General features: G+C 41.9%; 1 protein-coding gene across 1 annotated transcript in view; it reads right to left on the reverse strand.

The window, feature by feature from the left end:
• PKD1L3 (polycystin 1 like 3, transient receptor potential channel interacting) overlaps positions 1 to 14404 on the reverse strand; it is a 70496-nt gene extending 56092 nt beyond the window's left edge. The window contains exons 1-5 of the mRNA XM_074969180.1: positions 14008 to 14404; positions 10641 to 10802; positions 5837 to 6022; positions 3420 to 3530; positions 946 to 1093 (exon numbers count right to left, since the gene is read on the reverse strand). Of these exons, the coding sequence (XP_074825281.1) occupies positions 946 to 1093; positions 3420 to 3530; positions 5837 to 6022; positions 10641 to 10802; positions 14008 to 14404 (1004 nt within the window). The remainder of the gene's footprint in view (positions 1 to 945; positions 1094 to 3419; positions 3531 to 5836; positions 6023 to 10640; positions 10803 to 14007) is intronic.
• Positions 14405 to 15556: the final 1152 nt, after the last annotated feature.

Raw genomic sequence — 15556 nt, forward strand, 5'->3', positions numbered from 1 at the left:
GACAAACCAGGTTAGTGGGGGAGTGAGGGAATGAGGTAACAATAAAAAATGTTCACTTGCTGAGACATGGTCAAGCTAAAAATAATACTGTGTTTTTTTATAAAGCTCTTTACCTGTGTCATTAATAACACCGTAAGCTATTAACACTGAAAGAATATTGAACAGCCACTTTACTTTTTGCCCTTTCTGCTCTTTGTTTTTTTCATTTCGCTTATCTTGGATTTGTAAGTAGATGGATGAGTTTTTAGGCTGCTTCTCTCTCTGGATTTCCCTGCACTAGAACAATGCAGCAGGGTGTGATTTTCAAATACTGCAGAAAAATATTTGGTTGTTAAAAGAAAAAGTTCATAGATTCCAAAGCCAGAAGGGACCACTGTGACCCTCTAGTCTGACCTCCTGTGTTATCCCAGCCATTGAACTTCCGCAAAATAATTCCTAGAGGATAGCTTTTAGAAAAACATCCAGTCTTGATTTAAAATTGTCAGCAATGAAGAATCGAGGTTTTCATGGAATTAGAAAAAAAATAAAGAAAAATAAAGCACCATGGGACCATTTTCAATAATATGGGAAAATACTCTTTGGGAAAAAAACAACAAAATATTAGCCTTAAGCTCCTTGCCAGTTTCTCCTTAGAAGGGCAGCAGGTTTCTCAGTAATTGTGTGTGTACAGAATCTACATTAAAGCTCACTAGAAGGAAAAGGAATTCACTCATACTGAGCAGATGAAAGATCATGCCTGGCAGCTTGACAGAATAGGCATTGCTGCTTTTAACAATTTCAAAGCAAGTTACAGCACAATCCACCCATCTTGCCTGCATGTCCTGTCACTGCTTTATTTGCAGGATCTCATTTTAAGTGACTTGAAACACAAAATACCCCCAAAACCTCTAAAACTAAAAAATCCTTAGCCTTTCTGTAAAATCATGTACAAAATCTTCATCTTACGTTAGAGGGTAATAGGGATCAATAGTGTGTCCATCTCCAGTGCTAATGATACAGGAGAGGTTGCCAGAATAGGGAGAGAGTAGCCATTTCAGAGAAACTGTAATATTTTCAAAGATAAAGCACGTATCAGTCACGGCCAGCTGCAAACCTGTAAAACATAATGCACAGAGCACAGTGACATCACCTGCTCGTGGTTTTGCTTGTCATGATTCTTGTTGAAACATAATTATACTCTTGAGTGTTTTGTACATACTTGAAATTCCTAGTCATATATATTTATTCAAAGCCCTATACAGCTGTCATCTGACGTGACTTTTCTTGTTAAGCATACTCTTCTTATGCAATTAATCTGTATTTAGCCATATCCTTTGCCAGAGTGTGCTTCACTATTCCAGCCTAGCCTTCCTTGAGAATATGGAGCTGAAGGAAGAAAAAATTGGGGGACTGTGTAGCTCAGGGCACTGGTAGTAGGCTATAGATTCACCTCTGGATCACTGGTCCTACTCCAGTCCAGTTCAGGACTATCTGAGGGCTGTTTGGTGGCCTCATTTCAGTTTTGGGGGGACAAGTGTCTGTGTCACACTAACTGATAACTTCTTAGCAGAGAGGCCAAGGATTGAATGGGCATGGAAATTTAGGAGTAGCCCTTCTTTGTCACAGCTGAGCCACTTTGTTGAGGCAGTTTTGAGGATACTTGTGGTATTTACTGCCTCAGCTACACCTATTCTCTGTGTAAGCCCTGTGGCTTGACACCTACCAGAGATGGGAGGTAACTGAGTGAGCTCTCTGATGGCATCTGCTGGAGAGCAAGGAGAGTTTAAATGAGGCAGTACCTCATTTAACTATCAACTCTGTTCTCTGCTGTCATCCACTGGACAGCAAGGGGAGTCAACTGTGTGAGGCAGTATCTTATTTACATATTAACTGCAAGTAGTTTGGGGACACTGGGATATATAATTTGACTAAGTTTTGTACTTAGGGCCCATATTTTTGAGATTACCCTGTTGGGAGCCTCCCTGGGCAAAGCCTGGACAATGACTGGGTATGAGGTCATCCTGATGAAAGTGATGTTTGCTGAGGTGGGGGTATAAGTTGGCCAACCCTCCAGGATTGGCCTGGAGTCTCCTGGAATTGGTATCCATCTCCTCGTGACTAGTGAAAGCAATCCAGAAGATTTTAATAGGATATTTTAAGAAAATAACATTACATCATGCTGGGGGGAAAAAATCTTCCGGAATAGCTTCAGTCAGAGTTGGCAACCCTAGTCCAGTAAGAGGCCCTGGATAAAGCCAGAGAGAAAGGGCAGAGAGAGTGCATTGTTCCTGAGTGGTAGGGATTCTGAGGGGTTCATAACACCCCTTATATCTAGAAGAGCTGAGCTAAGAGCTGTAATTGCTTTAGGGGAACAGAGATCACCAGAGGTTCCAGTTGTCTAGCCAGTGGCAAGCAGAGGTCAGAACCCTGCAGCAGTTTTGGTCATGTGAGCAGCAGACAGAGCAAAGTAGCAGTTGCATTCCCCCGTAGGTCACAGCAGAGTGAGAGCAGTTGAATGCACTACAGCGGGAACAGAGGAATTCATAGTAACAGTCTGTCAGCCTAGTGACTCTGGTGAGGTCTCCCTGTCCTAGCTGCTGAAATCAGAGAGCTACCTACGAAATAGGGACCCTGATTGTCCTCCTGGACTCTTGGAATCACAAACTATGAGTGAGGAAGTTGGGGACCCACAAAGTGAGATGGGAGGCTGGGAGGCAGAACAAACTGCATCAACCATTTAGGGTCTAATTATTTGGGACTGTGATTTATACACCCTGAGGTAAATGATGGTGGAAGGTATTGAACTGGAAATATTTGTCCTAGTTCAACCTGGTCTTTCCTTTTCTTTCCCCCCGCCCCAATAAAATTAATTTGTTTAAACCTCTGTGCTTGAGAGTGGGTACAGATTTGCCTAGCAAAGGCCCCAGAGTGGTTTAGGTTCCCAGATTACTGGATGGGGCTTGAACCAAGAATTAAGGAATTATTGAAAATCCCCTAAAATAAGGATCTGGCCCTTGTTGCTGCTGATGCCATTGGCAGAAGGGTTACATGTGGATACATTAAAATATCCACTGTTAACATGCCAGCATCTTTCAAAAGTACTGAGTTCACTCACACACATATAATTAAATTATAAAAGAAAGCAAATGTCTGTCTTTAAAGTTGGACCTGAATTTGGAACAGCACCATTGGAAACACTGGGATTTGGGGGAAATTTTGGTCTGGACCTGAACTTCTCCACTTGGGGCTTTCTCTGTGTGATGGATCCCAACCTGAATGCTGGATCTGAACCTCCTCAGACACTGGGGAATTTCAGATCCATGACTGATATTCTTGGTTCAGACCTGTCTCTAACTTCTAAAACTATTTTAAGGAGATGTCACCAGTCACAATGTTAAAACATTGTACATGGGCACTATGGCTACAACTTTAATACTTACCTTCCATGCAGTGATATTGAACAGACAAGTAGCTCCCCAATGTAGGACAAGGATCTCCAAAGAAGGTCCCATCTGATGCCACCTGGCACGCCTGGAGTCCGTGGCACTGCCCTGGAAGGCATCACAGTCTCATGTGCACTGGCATTTGATATATTAAAGTACGAAACTTTAAACTTCACAACATCTCAAAGAAAAGGTAGGTATTGAAGTAAAAAAGGGGCATTTTCATGCCATCGATTTCTGAGCAAAGTCCCATTTTACTTTTTACTTTATTATGTAGTTAACTGGCTGCTTTTCAAAAGCACTGAAGTGCTTAACAAACAAAAAACAAAGTTAAGAAGGATAGAACCAGTTTTGATTTTGTCTGGCCCAGAATCTCAGCAACAGCCCAACATTTAGAATTGGCAACTAGTAAAAATATAGCTATATGGACCAACAAGGGACTGAGTGGAGAGTCTGTCTAATATATATTCAGAAACCAGTTTACACAGATAATATGTAAATCTGGAGAGAAGGACTTTAAATGCCTGAGACAGAACCTTACACTCATGTTGTGGAAGTGGTGAAAGGAAATGACCAAACGTAGTTCTGTAATGGAAAAATGGGGAAAAGAGGGGCAGAAAAGGACCTAGGGGTTACAGTGGACGAGAAACTGGATATGAGTCAACAGTGTGCCGTTGTTGCCAAGAAGGCCAATGGCATTTTGGGATGTATAAGTAGGGCATTGCCAGCAGATCGAGGAATGTGATCATTCCCCTCTATTCGACATTGGTGAGGCCTCATCTGGAGTACTGTGTCCAGTTTTGGGCCCCACACTACAAGAAGGATGTGGAAAAATTGGAAAGAGTCCATCAGAGGGCAACAAAAATTATTAGGGGGCTGGAGCACATGACTTATAAGGAGAGGCTGAGGGAACTGGGATTGTTTAGTCTGCAGAAGAGAAGAATGAGGGGGGATTTGATAGCTGCTTTCAACTACTTGAAAGAGGGTTCCAAAGAGGATGGATCTAGACTATTCTCAGTGGTACCAGATGACAGAACGAGGAATAATGGTCTCAAGTTGCAGTGGGGGAGGTTTAGGTTGGATATTAGGGAAAAAAATTTCACTAGGAGGGTGGTGAAACACTGGAATGCATTACCTAGGGAGGTGGTGGAATCTCCTTCCTTAGAAGTTTTTAAGGTCAGGCTTGGCAAAGCCCTGGCTGGGATGATTTAGGTGGGGATTGGTCCTGCTTTGAGCAGGGGGTTGGACTAGATGACCTCCTGAGGTCCCTTCCAACCCTGATATTCTATGATTCTATATGGAACAGATGATCAGACAAGCTGCATGATTTTTGAATTAGTCATGCTTTGGATGGAGACCAGCAAAAAAACCCTTATTACTATTACAAAAGTGGAAGGAACTAGGATGTGCATTGGATTTATAGTTGTGTCAATTATAAAGTAGAACCCAATTTTTAGGTGTTTAGTAGATGAAATTGACATCCTAAATAGGATGGAAAGATAAACATAAAGATGAAATAATGAATTAGAGTCAATGATATTGTGCAGGTTCCATGCCAGAGAGACAAGAGAAATGTGGGAAGAAATTGACTTTAATGGGATTTGTGCAAAGGAAACAATGGATGAATAAAGTCCCAAGTGAATAGAAAACTTTGTAGCCTAAAATCTGGTGGATAAATACCAGTCTTTTTCATCTACATACACGTACTTTTCTTCCATGAGGTTTCACTTCAACTGTCACTGGGCTCTGCCTTAGCAATAAACAATTAAATGTGTTCCATAAAATCTTAGTCTGATAGAAAGAAGGAACAAGGCATGAACCTAAATTCTGCTGAGAAAACTGCAATGAAATGACAGTGAAAGCTTTTGATCATGCTGTGAAAAAACGAGTAAAGCTAAAAACATAAGAAGTGCACAGCTGAATCGTAATAACACCTGGCTTCTGTATAGAGCTTTTTCATCAGTACAGCATCAGGTCTTCACAACGTTTAGTGTATTTATCCTCACAACACCTCTGTGAGGCAGAAAAATACCATTACAAATGTGAAACTGAAGCACAGAGAGGTCAAGTGACTCGCCCAAGGTCACACAGGAAGTTTCTGGCAGAATAGGGACATGAATCCAGATCTCCCAAATCCTAGATTAGTGGCTGAAACCACTGGACAATGGGCTATATAGGAGAAGGTAGCTAGAATCAAGCTTGCGTATATGTAGTTTTTATTTGCCACTAATAGGCCAAATTCTGCTGTCACTAACACTAATATTAAACTCAACTCTGGCCTTGCACTGGTGTTACTGTGAGCAGAATTTGACCCATGAACATCCACTGAAATAAAGCAAGGTAAGTTGTTTTAGGTACCACACATTGTAGTGTTTACTGTAGAACTCTGACAAATGCTGCAATGAGATATTTACCTGCTACTTCATCCTTGACACTGGTCCAACTACAATCCTCTTCCATGTCAAGCTGGAGGGGAGTCTCCAATACACAGTAGTGAGGGGTCTTCCGCCCATAGAAACTGTCACCAATCTGAATGACTTCTCCTGATCCACATTGCATGGTGGCATTGAAGTTATCACAAGCAATGCTGTGGCCAGATTCTGATGGAAAAGGAAGAGCAGATGTCATCTCAGACAAGGATATACAGTGCAGGCTCTGCCCTATTTTCATCCTCTGCCACAGGGACTAGGAACAGCTTCTCCGCTACCAGGAATCTGTGTTGTCTTATCCTGCCCAGGAAATGAGACCCCCCAAGGTGAATCCTGAAGGTGGGTCTCAACTAAAGTTATTTTGAAGTGGGGTTGGTTTTTTTTGAATTTTGAAATGTTGACAAAATTACAACATTTTTTAAAAAGGGGAGGAATGCAGATGGAATTTTCATGAAAGTTTCTCCATTTTTGAACAACTACAGAGCTGGTTGAAATGTTTAAGAACTGTGACTTTCTGAAAAAATGGGAGCGGGGGGCTGGGGGAAACTGCAGTTCCCTCCCCCTCCCCCTTTTTTGATCAGCTCTTGCTCTAGTCTCAACTGTTAGCATGCTGGCTCCTCAATGCCTCTTAGAATGAGCAAAAAGCTGTATTTGCGATATGAAGGAAGTGAGGGGTGGAAGGCTCTGCAGAGTGTGTGTATTAAAAAAAACAAGTTTAAGTGACACTGGGATGGAAAACAAAAAGGTAAAGTTGGCTGTAATTTTTCATCAAGTTTTTTTAATGAATAATGCCTTTTGTTTTGAGTTCATTTTATTGAAATGTCTGGGGTTTTTTTGACAAAAAAAGTAAACCAAAAATTTTCAGTTTTTGTTGTTTTCCCCCTTTCTCTCCCTTTTTTCTTCTCACCCAGTAGAACAATGACAACAACTAAGAAAAACAAGAAGAAAATGGGGAAAATGAGAGGAAAAGGGGAGGGGGCAAAGAACAAAAACCATCATTTTTTTGGTTTTGAAAACCAAAAAAAGAACATTTTTACAGACTTAATTTCTTAAAAAATTAAAAGTGAATTTAAAATGAAGAACGTTGAAAAAAAATTCATTCAAAAATTTTTCATTTAAAAGTTAAAGGTTTCAGGCTACTTATAAGATCAGAAACAGCCCCGAGGTAACGTGTGATCTGCTTTAGGCTCAGGAAGCTGCCCAGGAGAAAAGCCTACTTATTCAATAGCAGGCTTGACTGCAGCCTACTCATGGGAGCACCCTTTACTCACAGGTGAAGTCCCCTTGACTTCAGTGGGACTGTGTGGGTGAGTAAACATAGCAAGATCATGCCCCTAAACACACATACCTTATTCTTTGTGGGGCAAGATGATAACTGTCTAGGATTCTTCCAGTGACCTGAATTATTTAAGAAAGAAGATGCCTGAAAACCCTTGGTGTCACTTATGGGAGCCACAGAAGAACATTGTTTCAATTGCCCCAGATTTAAGTACATCCTTCTCCAATGGAACTGTGACCATTCCTCTTGAAAGCCTTAATTAGCAGTGCCAGTGTGTGCACACTGTGGTAATTGTATGCTATCCTTATTTAATGGCTAAATCTAAGCCTAGCTGTATCTATAGCAACATGACCAGATTACAGATTAGAGCTGTCTCAATAAGCTTGTAACATAATTTGCTGTCAAATTCTAATTGGGGTTATTATCTAGTGCTTTTTTTTTTTCCTTCCACAGAGAATGTTGTCATTATAGGTGCTCCCTCAGCAACTTTTGCATGGCATTTATGCTTTAAAAAAGTAGGATTAATTCATAGAATCATAGAATATCAGGGTTGGAAGGGACCTCAGGAGGTCATCTAGTCCAACCCCTTGCTCAAAGCAGGACCAATCCCCAACTAAATCATCCCAGCCAGGGCTTTGTCAAGCCTGACCTTAAAAACCTCAAAGGAAGGAGATTCCACCACCTCCCCAGGTAACACACTGACTAACACTATCCATTCAAAACCTGTTTAGAAATGTGTATTTTGACTACAGTATAGTGCTATGGTTTATTATGCATCTAACAGCGAAATGGAAAGAATAAATTCCACAAGGTCTGTGAAGCTCTAACTGCAGACAGAGAAGCATGAAAAGTTCTGGGAAGGACAGAAGGGAGGAAAGCTTAGTTACAAGTCCATCTATCTATCTGTGCTTTTATACTGCACTTGCCAACATTGTATCTGAACATCTAGTCACAGGATCACTTATACTAGATTGTTAGACCTTAGAGACATTCACGCTGAGGATTCAAGCATATTAGAAGTATTACTCAACCAGTACAATAGCCCTGTCGGGGGGTACTAAATACTGTGATTCCCGTTTTACACATGGGCAAACTGACGTACAATGCGGTTATGTGAGCGGCTAAAGATCACATAGGGCTCAAGCCAACACCCAGTGAAGCCAATGAAAAGACTGCCATTGACCTCCATGGACATAGGACCAGACTCAGAGCATGCAGAACTGGTAAAAGAACATAGTTCTCTCTCCCACTCCCCTGCTCTAACTATTAGTGAAGTTTATTTGTGCCTCGGTGGATATGGACTGGAGATACTGAAAACAAGTCAGTGATTTGGATCAGTCTCTGAAATGGTTGATTGATGCCAGGAGTTTCTATGCTTCAAATAATGTAAGGGAACCCATTGTTATTAGTCCGTTTTGAACCCCTAATATTGCTCATTAAAGGCCTGATCTAAACCCCATTGCAGCGAAATCAGTGCAAAGAGTCCCTTTGACTTTAAAGGGCTTTGGATTAGGCCCTGTGGTAATGAACACTGACTTCCTTCCAAAGAGAGAGGTGATAATTCTGGTTGTAAATAAAAATTCCTGTTTTAATTTTAAATACATAAAATACTGTACTTGACAGTGGAGCAGGGCAGGAGCATTGCTAGAGCTTGTTGCAGCCTCTGCCTGAACGCTGGATTCAGAGACTGTGTATATTAGTCAACCTGCAGCCAGACTCTACTGCAAAAGGGCTGCCGGGCTGGGTCAGACCATCTTGTCCAATATCTTTTCTGTGACAGTGGCCCAGAGCTTCAGGGGGAGTATACTGAACAGGGCACTTCTGAAGTGATCCACCCCTGTCTTCCACTCCCAGCCTCTGATAGTTAGAGGTTTAGGGTTGCCCTAAATGTAGGGTTGCATCCCTGACCATCTCGGCTATTCGCCATTGATGGGCCTATCCTTCATGAACGTATCCAGTTCTTTTTAAAATCGAGTCATGCTTTTGGCCACCACAACATTCCATGGCAATGAGTTCCACAGGTTAGTTGTGCGTTGTGTGAAAAAATGCTTCCTTTTGTTTGTATTAAACCTGCTGCCTATTAATTTCCTTGGGTGACCCCACATTTTTGTAGCATGGGAGAGGGTAAATAACACTTCTCTATTAATTTTCTCCACACCATTCATGATTTTATAGGCCTGTATCATAATCCACCCCCCTTAGTTGTCTCTTTTATTAAGTAGAACAGCCCTAATCCTTTTTAGTCTCTCCTTTATAGCCGTTCTATAACCTTGATCATCATTGTTGCACTTCTCTGAACTTTTCCCAGTTCCATTAAATCCTTTGGAGATGGGGCAACCAGAACTGGACACAGTATTCAAAAGCAGTGTGGGTGCACCATGGATTTATATAATGGCATTCTGATATTTTCTGTCTTATTTTCTGTCCCATTCCTAATAGTTCCTAACATTGTTAGCCTTTTTGACCACTGCTGTGCGCTGAGCAGAAATATTCAGAGAACTATCCACAGGGACTCCAAGAACTCTTTCTTGGGTGCTAACAGCTAATTTAGAACCCATCATTATATGTGTATCGTTAGGATTATTTTTTCCAATATCCTTACTTTGCATTTATCATCAATGAATTTTAATCTGTCATTTTGTTGCCCAGTCATCCAATTTTGTGAGGTCCCCCCCTAACTCCTCGCAGTCTGCTTTGGACTTAACTATCTTGAATAATACTAAGATCCTGTGACCTTAGCTCTAGTTTATGCAAATGAGCAGCTTAAAATGCCTCACTCACATGAAACCGATGAGAAGCACAAATTCTCCTTATATGTGGGTGTGTATATTGGATGAACTAGTATAGTCAGCACTCTATTCCAGGGCTGCTGGATCCAAGCCAGGATTTACCTGGGTGGTAATATTAGGCACCACAGGCTGCATTTGTTTGGTCTCCTGCTGGAGAGCCAGAGGGAACTATCGGGTCTAATCCCTCTCCTTACCTTAGGGGAAACTGCAGGCTGCAGTGCTGTACAGGAGATGTGGATGAGAGAAGACAAGAGGAACATGCTCAGATAATGATTTCCAGTTACTACTATGAGTTTAGAGACCAAATTAACCAGTCACTAGTTGCCTAGTGAGTGAATGCAGTGGCCTTTCATCTCTGGAACCTGCTTCTATTCTTCGCTTTGGGCACATGTGGAAATGACTTGGGTAGTCCAATCCTTGCCCCTCGTTGCAATCAAGATCCATATCATACAACAACCACTTCCTTTGTCGGGATTAGAACCTGTGTCATGGAAGTGCTGAGTACCCACAACTCCCTTTGACTCTGGTGCTCAACCCCTCTCTGGATCTTTCCCTCTGCCAGCAGATAGGCAAAGGGGACAGCTGCCTGGGTTTTATGGTTTTTTTTAAATAAGCTTGATATTTATTTACTGAATGATGACTTTTAATGAATCCTGGCTGAATTAAACATTGCCTGAAATGCAGCATGCTAAGTTCTGGCACCATCTGCTGTGCACCTTACCAAATTCACAAATGAAGTCAAACTCCTGACTGCAGTTTTCTGTCATGCCCCATTCGTAGCCAGCGTTCTTCAGGATGTACCCACAATTGGCTAAGAGAGACGGCTGATCCTCATGCCAGTTGCTGTAGCTTATATTTGAAGTGTCCAACCAAATTAATGATCCTGTGAACAAAGTAAACCACATCAAAAATGTCTGTAACCATCACTTGGAATTATCCAGCTCCTGGAACTCTGGGCTGAGCCTCCAGAGTCTAGACTACAACAATTAAGACTACTAGAGTCTGGATTTGGGACAGAATGGACTAGAAACTCCTGCTTAGGTCAGTAGGGAGGTGATAGGGTCAAGCAGTCAGGGATGCTCATCTGCTCTGGGAGAGGACGGCCTGACTCAGAGATATAAAGGCATGTTTTTGTTTCAATTTGGAGTTTGGGAGCAGCTCAGAGAGAAGCAGAACGGTTCAGAATCAGTCTCTGAGTAACTCCCCTTCCCCACAGAGAGAGTCTTTGAACTTCTCTGGGATCTAGGGCATGGGTCAGGCAGTTCCAGCCCTGCAGAGACCAGCATTGAGTGGCAGAGACCTGACTCGGCTACTGAGAGCCAGCCGAGTAGGTTGAGCAACTATCCCTTATTTTCAGGGACTATCCCTTATTTCATTGGTTTGTCCCTTTGAGGGTGACCACCTGTCACTGATTTTAAGATTTATTGATATGTATTATAAGTACCATTTTAAACATTAAATTGAAGCATGATAATTGCATTATATCATACTGAGGGCAGTAGAAATGTACACTTGAGAGAAAAATCTGTGATATGCTAAGGGAAATGGTGTTTCCCTAAAATATCCCTTAAAATAAAGCGCTGTGCCTTATTTTTCTTGTCGTTTTCCTCCATCTAACAAAGGTGGTCACCATACACAGGACTGCAGCCCAGGGAGCCAGGAGAGGCCCTTGCTCCAACTGGAGGCAAAAACGCTGTAAGAGGATCCTTTTTTTGTTTAAACCAGCCAACATTCACAGTGCTGCAGCAACCCCTCAGAGTATCATCTGCCTGGAAAGGTGCCATGCGGGCAGCTGGGGGTTGGGAAGAGGTGGGAGGTGAGAAATTTGGTGATGTTTTTAGTACTTGTTAATTAACCCTAACACTTTCCTTCCCCAGATCCTAATTTTCTGCTCCCAGGAACGTTCCCCTTTGTTATACTGTTGGTTTTGGTGGCATTTTTTGCTGGGGTTTGTATTGATGTACTTTGTTGTTTCCTGTATACTGGGTTTTATACTCCTTGCCAGCAGTGGCAACTTATTCAGTTTCCCAAGGGACAGCACCCTCTTATGTCTCAGCACAATGGGGAAGTCACCTTGGAGGGAGAAACCAAGTATCACAAAACAGAACCCAGAACCCAAACCATATGAGGAGAGGGGAACAGCCACTCCAAGTAGCGAGTGCCAACGAAGAGGCTCAAGCCACACCTCGTGGGAGATGTGGGCTATTGTCAGTAAGAAGCACAGCTGTAATGCAAGTCCTGCAGTTCTTACTCTGACAAATCTCCCACTGAAGCCAAAGGCAGTTTTTCCTGAGTTGAGGTGCTAGGATCAAGCCCAATGTCACCAACATTGTATATCCTCTCAAATGCTTAGGCTGGAGTAATGTAGGCATGTTGTTCTGATAGAGATTCAGGTTTTCCTCCTGAGCAGGTATTGAGACCATGGAAATTCAAGCCACTGCAAGATGTGTCTGAATTGTCCTTGGATTAGAGTTATAATAATATTAACAGTGAGGTGTTTCCAACATTTTAACATAGGACACCCACAAAAATGCACCGCTCAACCTGTGCCAATCCCTATGTCTCAGGGGTCCATGGACACACAAGGTGCACTGGGGATTCTAATCTATTATATTGCCATTTAAATAAGAATACATTCTCATAAACATGACTGAGGGGAGAAACGCCAGTATTGGTCAGACAAACTTATATAAAGCTGCATTTTGATGGAAGTGTTCATATGCAGTTCCTGAATAGGGTGATCGGATGTCCTGATTTTATTGGGACAGTCCCAATATTTAGGGCTTTTTCTTATATAGGTGCCTATTACCCGCTACCCCCATCCCAATTTTTCACACTTGCTATCTGGTCGCCCTATTCCTGAAAAGCCTATGGAATTTATTGTTAGTACATTACAGAGCTCGGCTTGTGCCATTGGAAGAGGTGGGGGATGAAGACCTGGAAAGACACTCTGGTTGTATTCTTTTAAAATTGTATTTTTAAATGCTTAGCACCTTTCACAACAGAGTCTTCCAAGTCTCAGTGATTTTCACTGAGGAAATGTTTCCTTTTGCATCGCATTTAGGTACTGGATCATGTATATTCATTCATAAATTCATTGAGTTTAAGGCCAGAAGGGACCGTTTGATCATCTAATTTGATTCCCTGCACATCACAGGCCCTTAAATTTCACTCAGTTACCTTGTTTGTGTGTGTATATGTATATATTATGTGTATATATATCGATAAAAAAGGGCAAAATTCTGCTCTGCTATACCAGTGAAAATCTGGACTAACTCCATTCTCTAACTTTATAGTATAGAGCAAGTCTACAATGGATTTACACTGGAGTTACGGAGAGCAGGATTTAGCCCATTATTACAACTGATGAACAATCCTGCAGTCATTTGAGATGAGTTAAGTAGAAAGCAAGCATGACATTGCTTTCTCCCACCCCCGCTCTCCTGCTGATAATAGCTCACCTTAAGTGAGCACTCTGGTTACAGTGTGTATGGTAACACCCATTGTTTCATGTTCTCTATGTATATAAATCTCCCCACTGTATTTTCCACTGAATGCATCCGATGAAGTGAGCTGTAGCTCACGAAAGCTTATTTTCAAATAAATTTGTTAGTCTCTAAGGTGCCACAAGTACTCCTTTTCTTTTTATGTATTGCAATAGTATCTAGTGGCCCCAGCCAAAGATCTGGGTCCTACTGGGCTACTCACTTTACAAATACATCTTAGAAGACAGTCTCTGCCCCAAGGAGTTTTCAGTCAAAACACACAAGGCAGGCAAAGAGTGGGAGGGGGACAAAAAGTGCAAAGAGGTGAAGTGACTTGTCCAAGGTCAGTAGCAGAGCTGGGAATAGAACCCAGACGCCCAGACTCCTGGTCCAGAGGGTCATGATGCCTCTCATAATAGAAGCAGCTCTGTAATACATCGGTATATGCCCCTAGATGTCCTCTGATGATAGTAGAACAAAAGAGTGATTCATCAGCAGAACCCTACAGTAGGGTTTCCTTGCATTACTACAGTGAGGTAGTATCTCTTTCAAGTTGCAACCTAACTTAAAAGAAGGCACTATTTCTCTTTCGAGATCACCTACCTTCTGTAGTTTCATTCTGAAGGGAACTTGAGGTCAGTCCTATCCACCACTCCCTGTCCTCGGAGATATGTTTCTGCAAGAACTGTTGAGTTTCCTCATTTTCAATAAAAATGAGGTGCCCCCCTCCTCTCTCGCACCAGCTCTGGGCACTCGTGAAAGTGCGCTGGAGTCTCACAAACTCGTAGCACGAAAGGTTGAAAGCCACCTGGTACTTTGAACAAGGTATCCCCTCTTCAAGAACAATTTTCTCCAAAGCCGAGCAGAGAACAAGAGAGGAGAGAACAGTGATTAGAAGCCACATTCTTAACTTAGTGATTGGAGCCCTCCATAGCACTGGTTTTTTGTACCACATCACCACCCTTTTTGTCCCTCTCTCTTCAAAGGCTTGGGCTGTCATCCTGTTACACCATGAATCTTTCTTTTTCCTCCTTGCTGTTTGTCACATAATACCAGCAATAGCATGGGGAACAGATTGCTCCTAATAAATAAAGGTTATTGCGTCTGGGGCTACATGCAGTAAGTGTTGATGCTAAGTCACTGCAATGGGCGATATGAGAACCATTGTGTAAACATCCCATTCCAAATCAAGCCGGTTTGCATAGTGGTCATTAGACTTTTCACCTCATCCATGAGTGGAAAAGATAAAGTTGATATATGTTGCCATTGGGCATATGGTACGCTAAGATAATGCCTCGCTGTCAAAGGATTCATTGTACTGAACATTTGTGGGTGAGTGCTTTGCAACAACAAATAGAGCTGTAATCAATAGGAATGAATGAAGAAGGAGAAAAATCAGAATTTAGCAGGACAGGGAATTATAGAGATGGGAAAGAGCCAAGCTGCTCATCTAGTTTCTCTAATTGTCTTGAGTTTCTCTTATTATTATTTCAGATTTTGGATGCTAGTGTAAGATATATATAATTATCATATGATATTCACTCTGCTCTTGTTTTAACACACAGTCAGGAGACTCTCAGCTGTTGCAGTTAAGTTTCACTTTGGGATTTTTAATGCATTCCATTCAAAACAAGTAAACAACCCAGGTGAATTCCATATCTGGTGACACAAAAGAAAATGCTTGCATGATCCCCTGTGAAGCTAAACAGAACTCCATTATTTATACTGTTGTTGCTGCCTGTGGCTTTAAGAGAAAGTAGATGAGAGAGTTAATGTTAAAACAAACTTGTTTTTCAAATTAAAATATTTCCTTGGTTATCAGAATGTCTTGGGGACCTTAAGTTTACATTTGTAAGCCTGTGGATCTGACGTTCTAATAAGAAGTAGTGGGATGGCCTTTGGGAAGCTAGACCACAGTCTTTATGAGCTAAATTGCATACGTGCTTTTGAGCTTTCATGCAAAGGATGTCCTCCAGGTTTCCCAAAGTCTGCTGGCTCTGCATACCCAATAGGATTAGAGCTCTTTTTACCCTAGAGTCTCCGGGTCTGATTTTCCTCTTGCACTGGGTGTTACATGGTGTAACTCCACTGAATTCAGTGTGGTTGCTCAATTTACACTAGTGTAAGTGAAAGGAGATTCAGGCTCTGATGT

Source organism: Natator depressus, chromosome 12 (assembly GCF_965152275.1).
Source record: "Natator depressus isolate rNatDep1 chromosome 12, rNatDep2.hap1, whole genome shotgun sequence".
Lineage (NCBI taxonomy): Eukaryota > Metazoa > Chordata > Testudines > Cheloniidae > Natator > Natator depressus.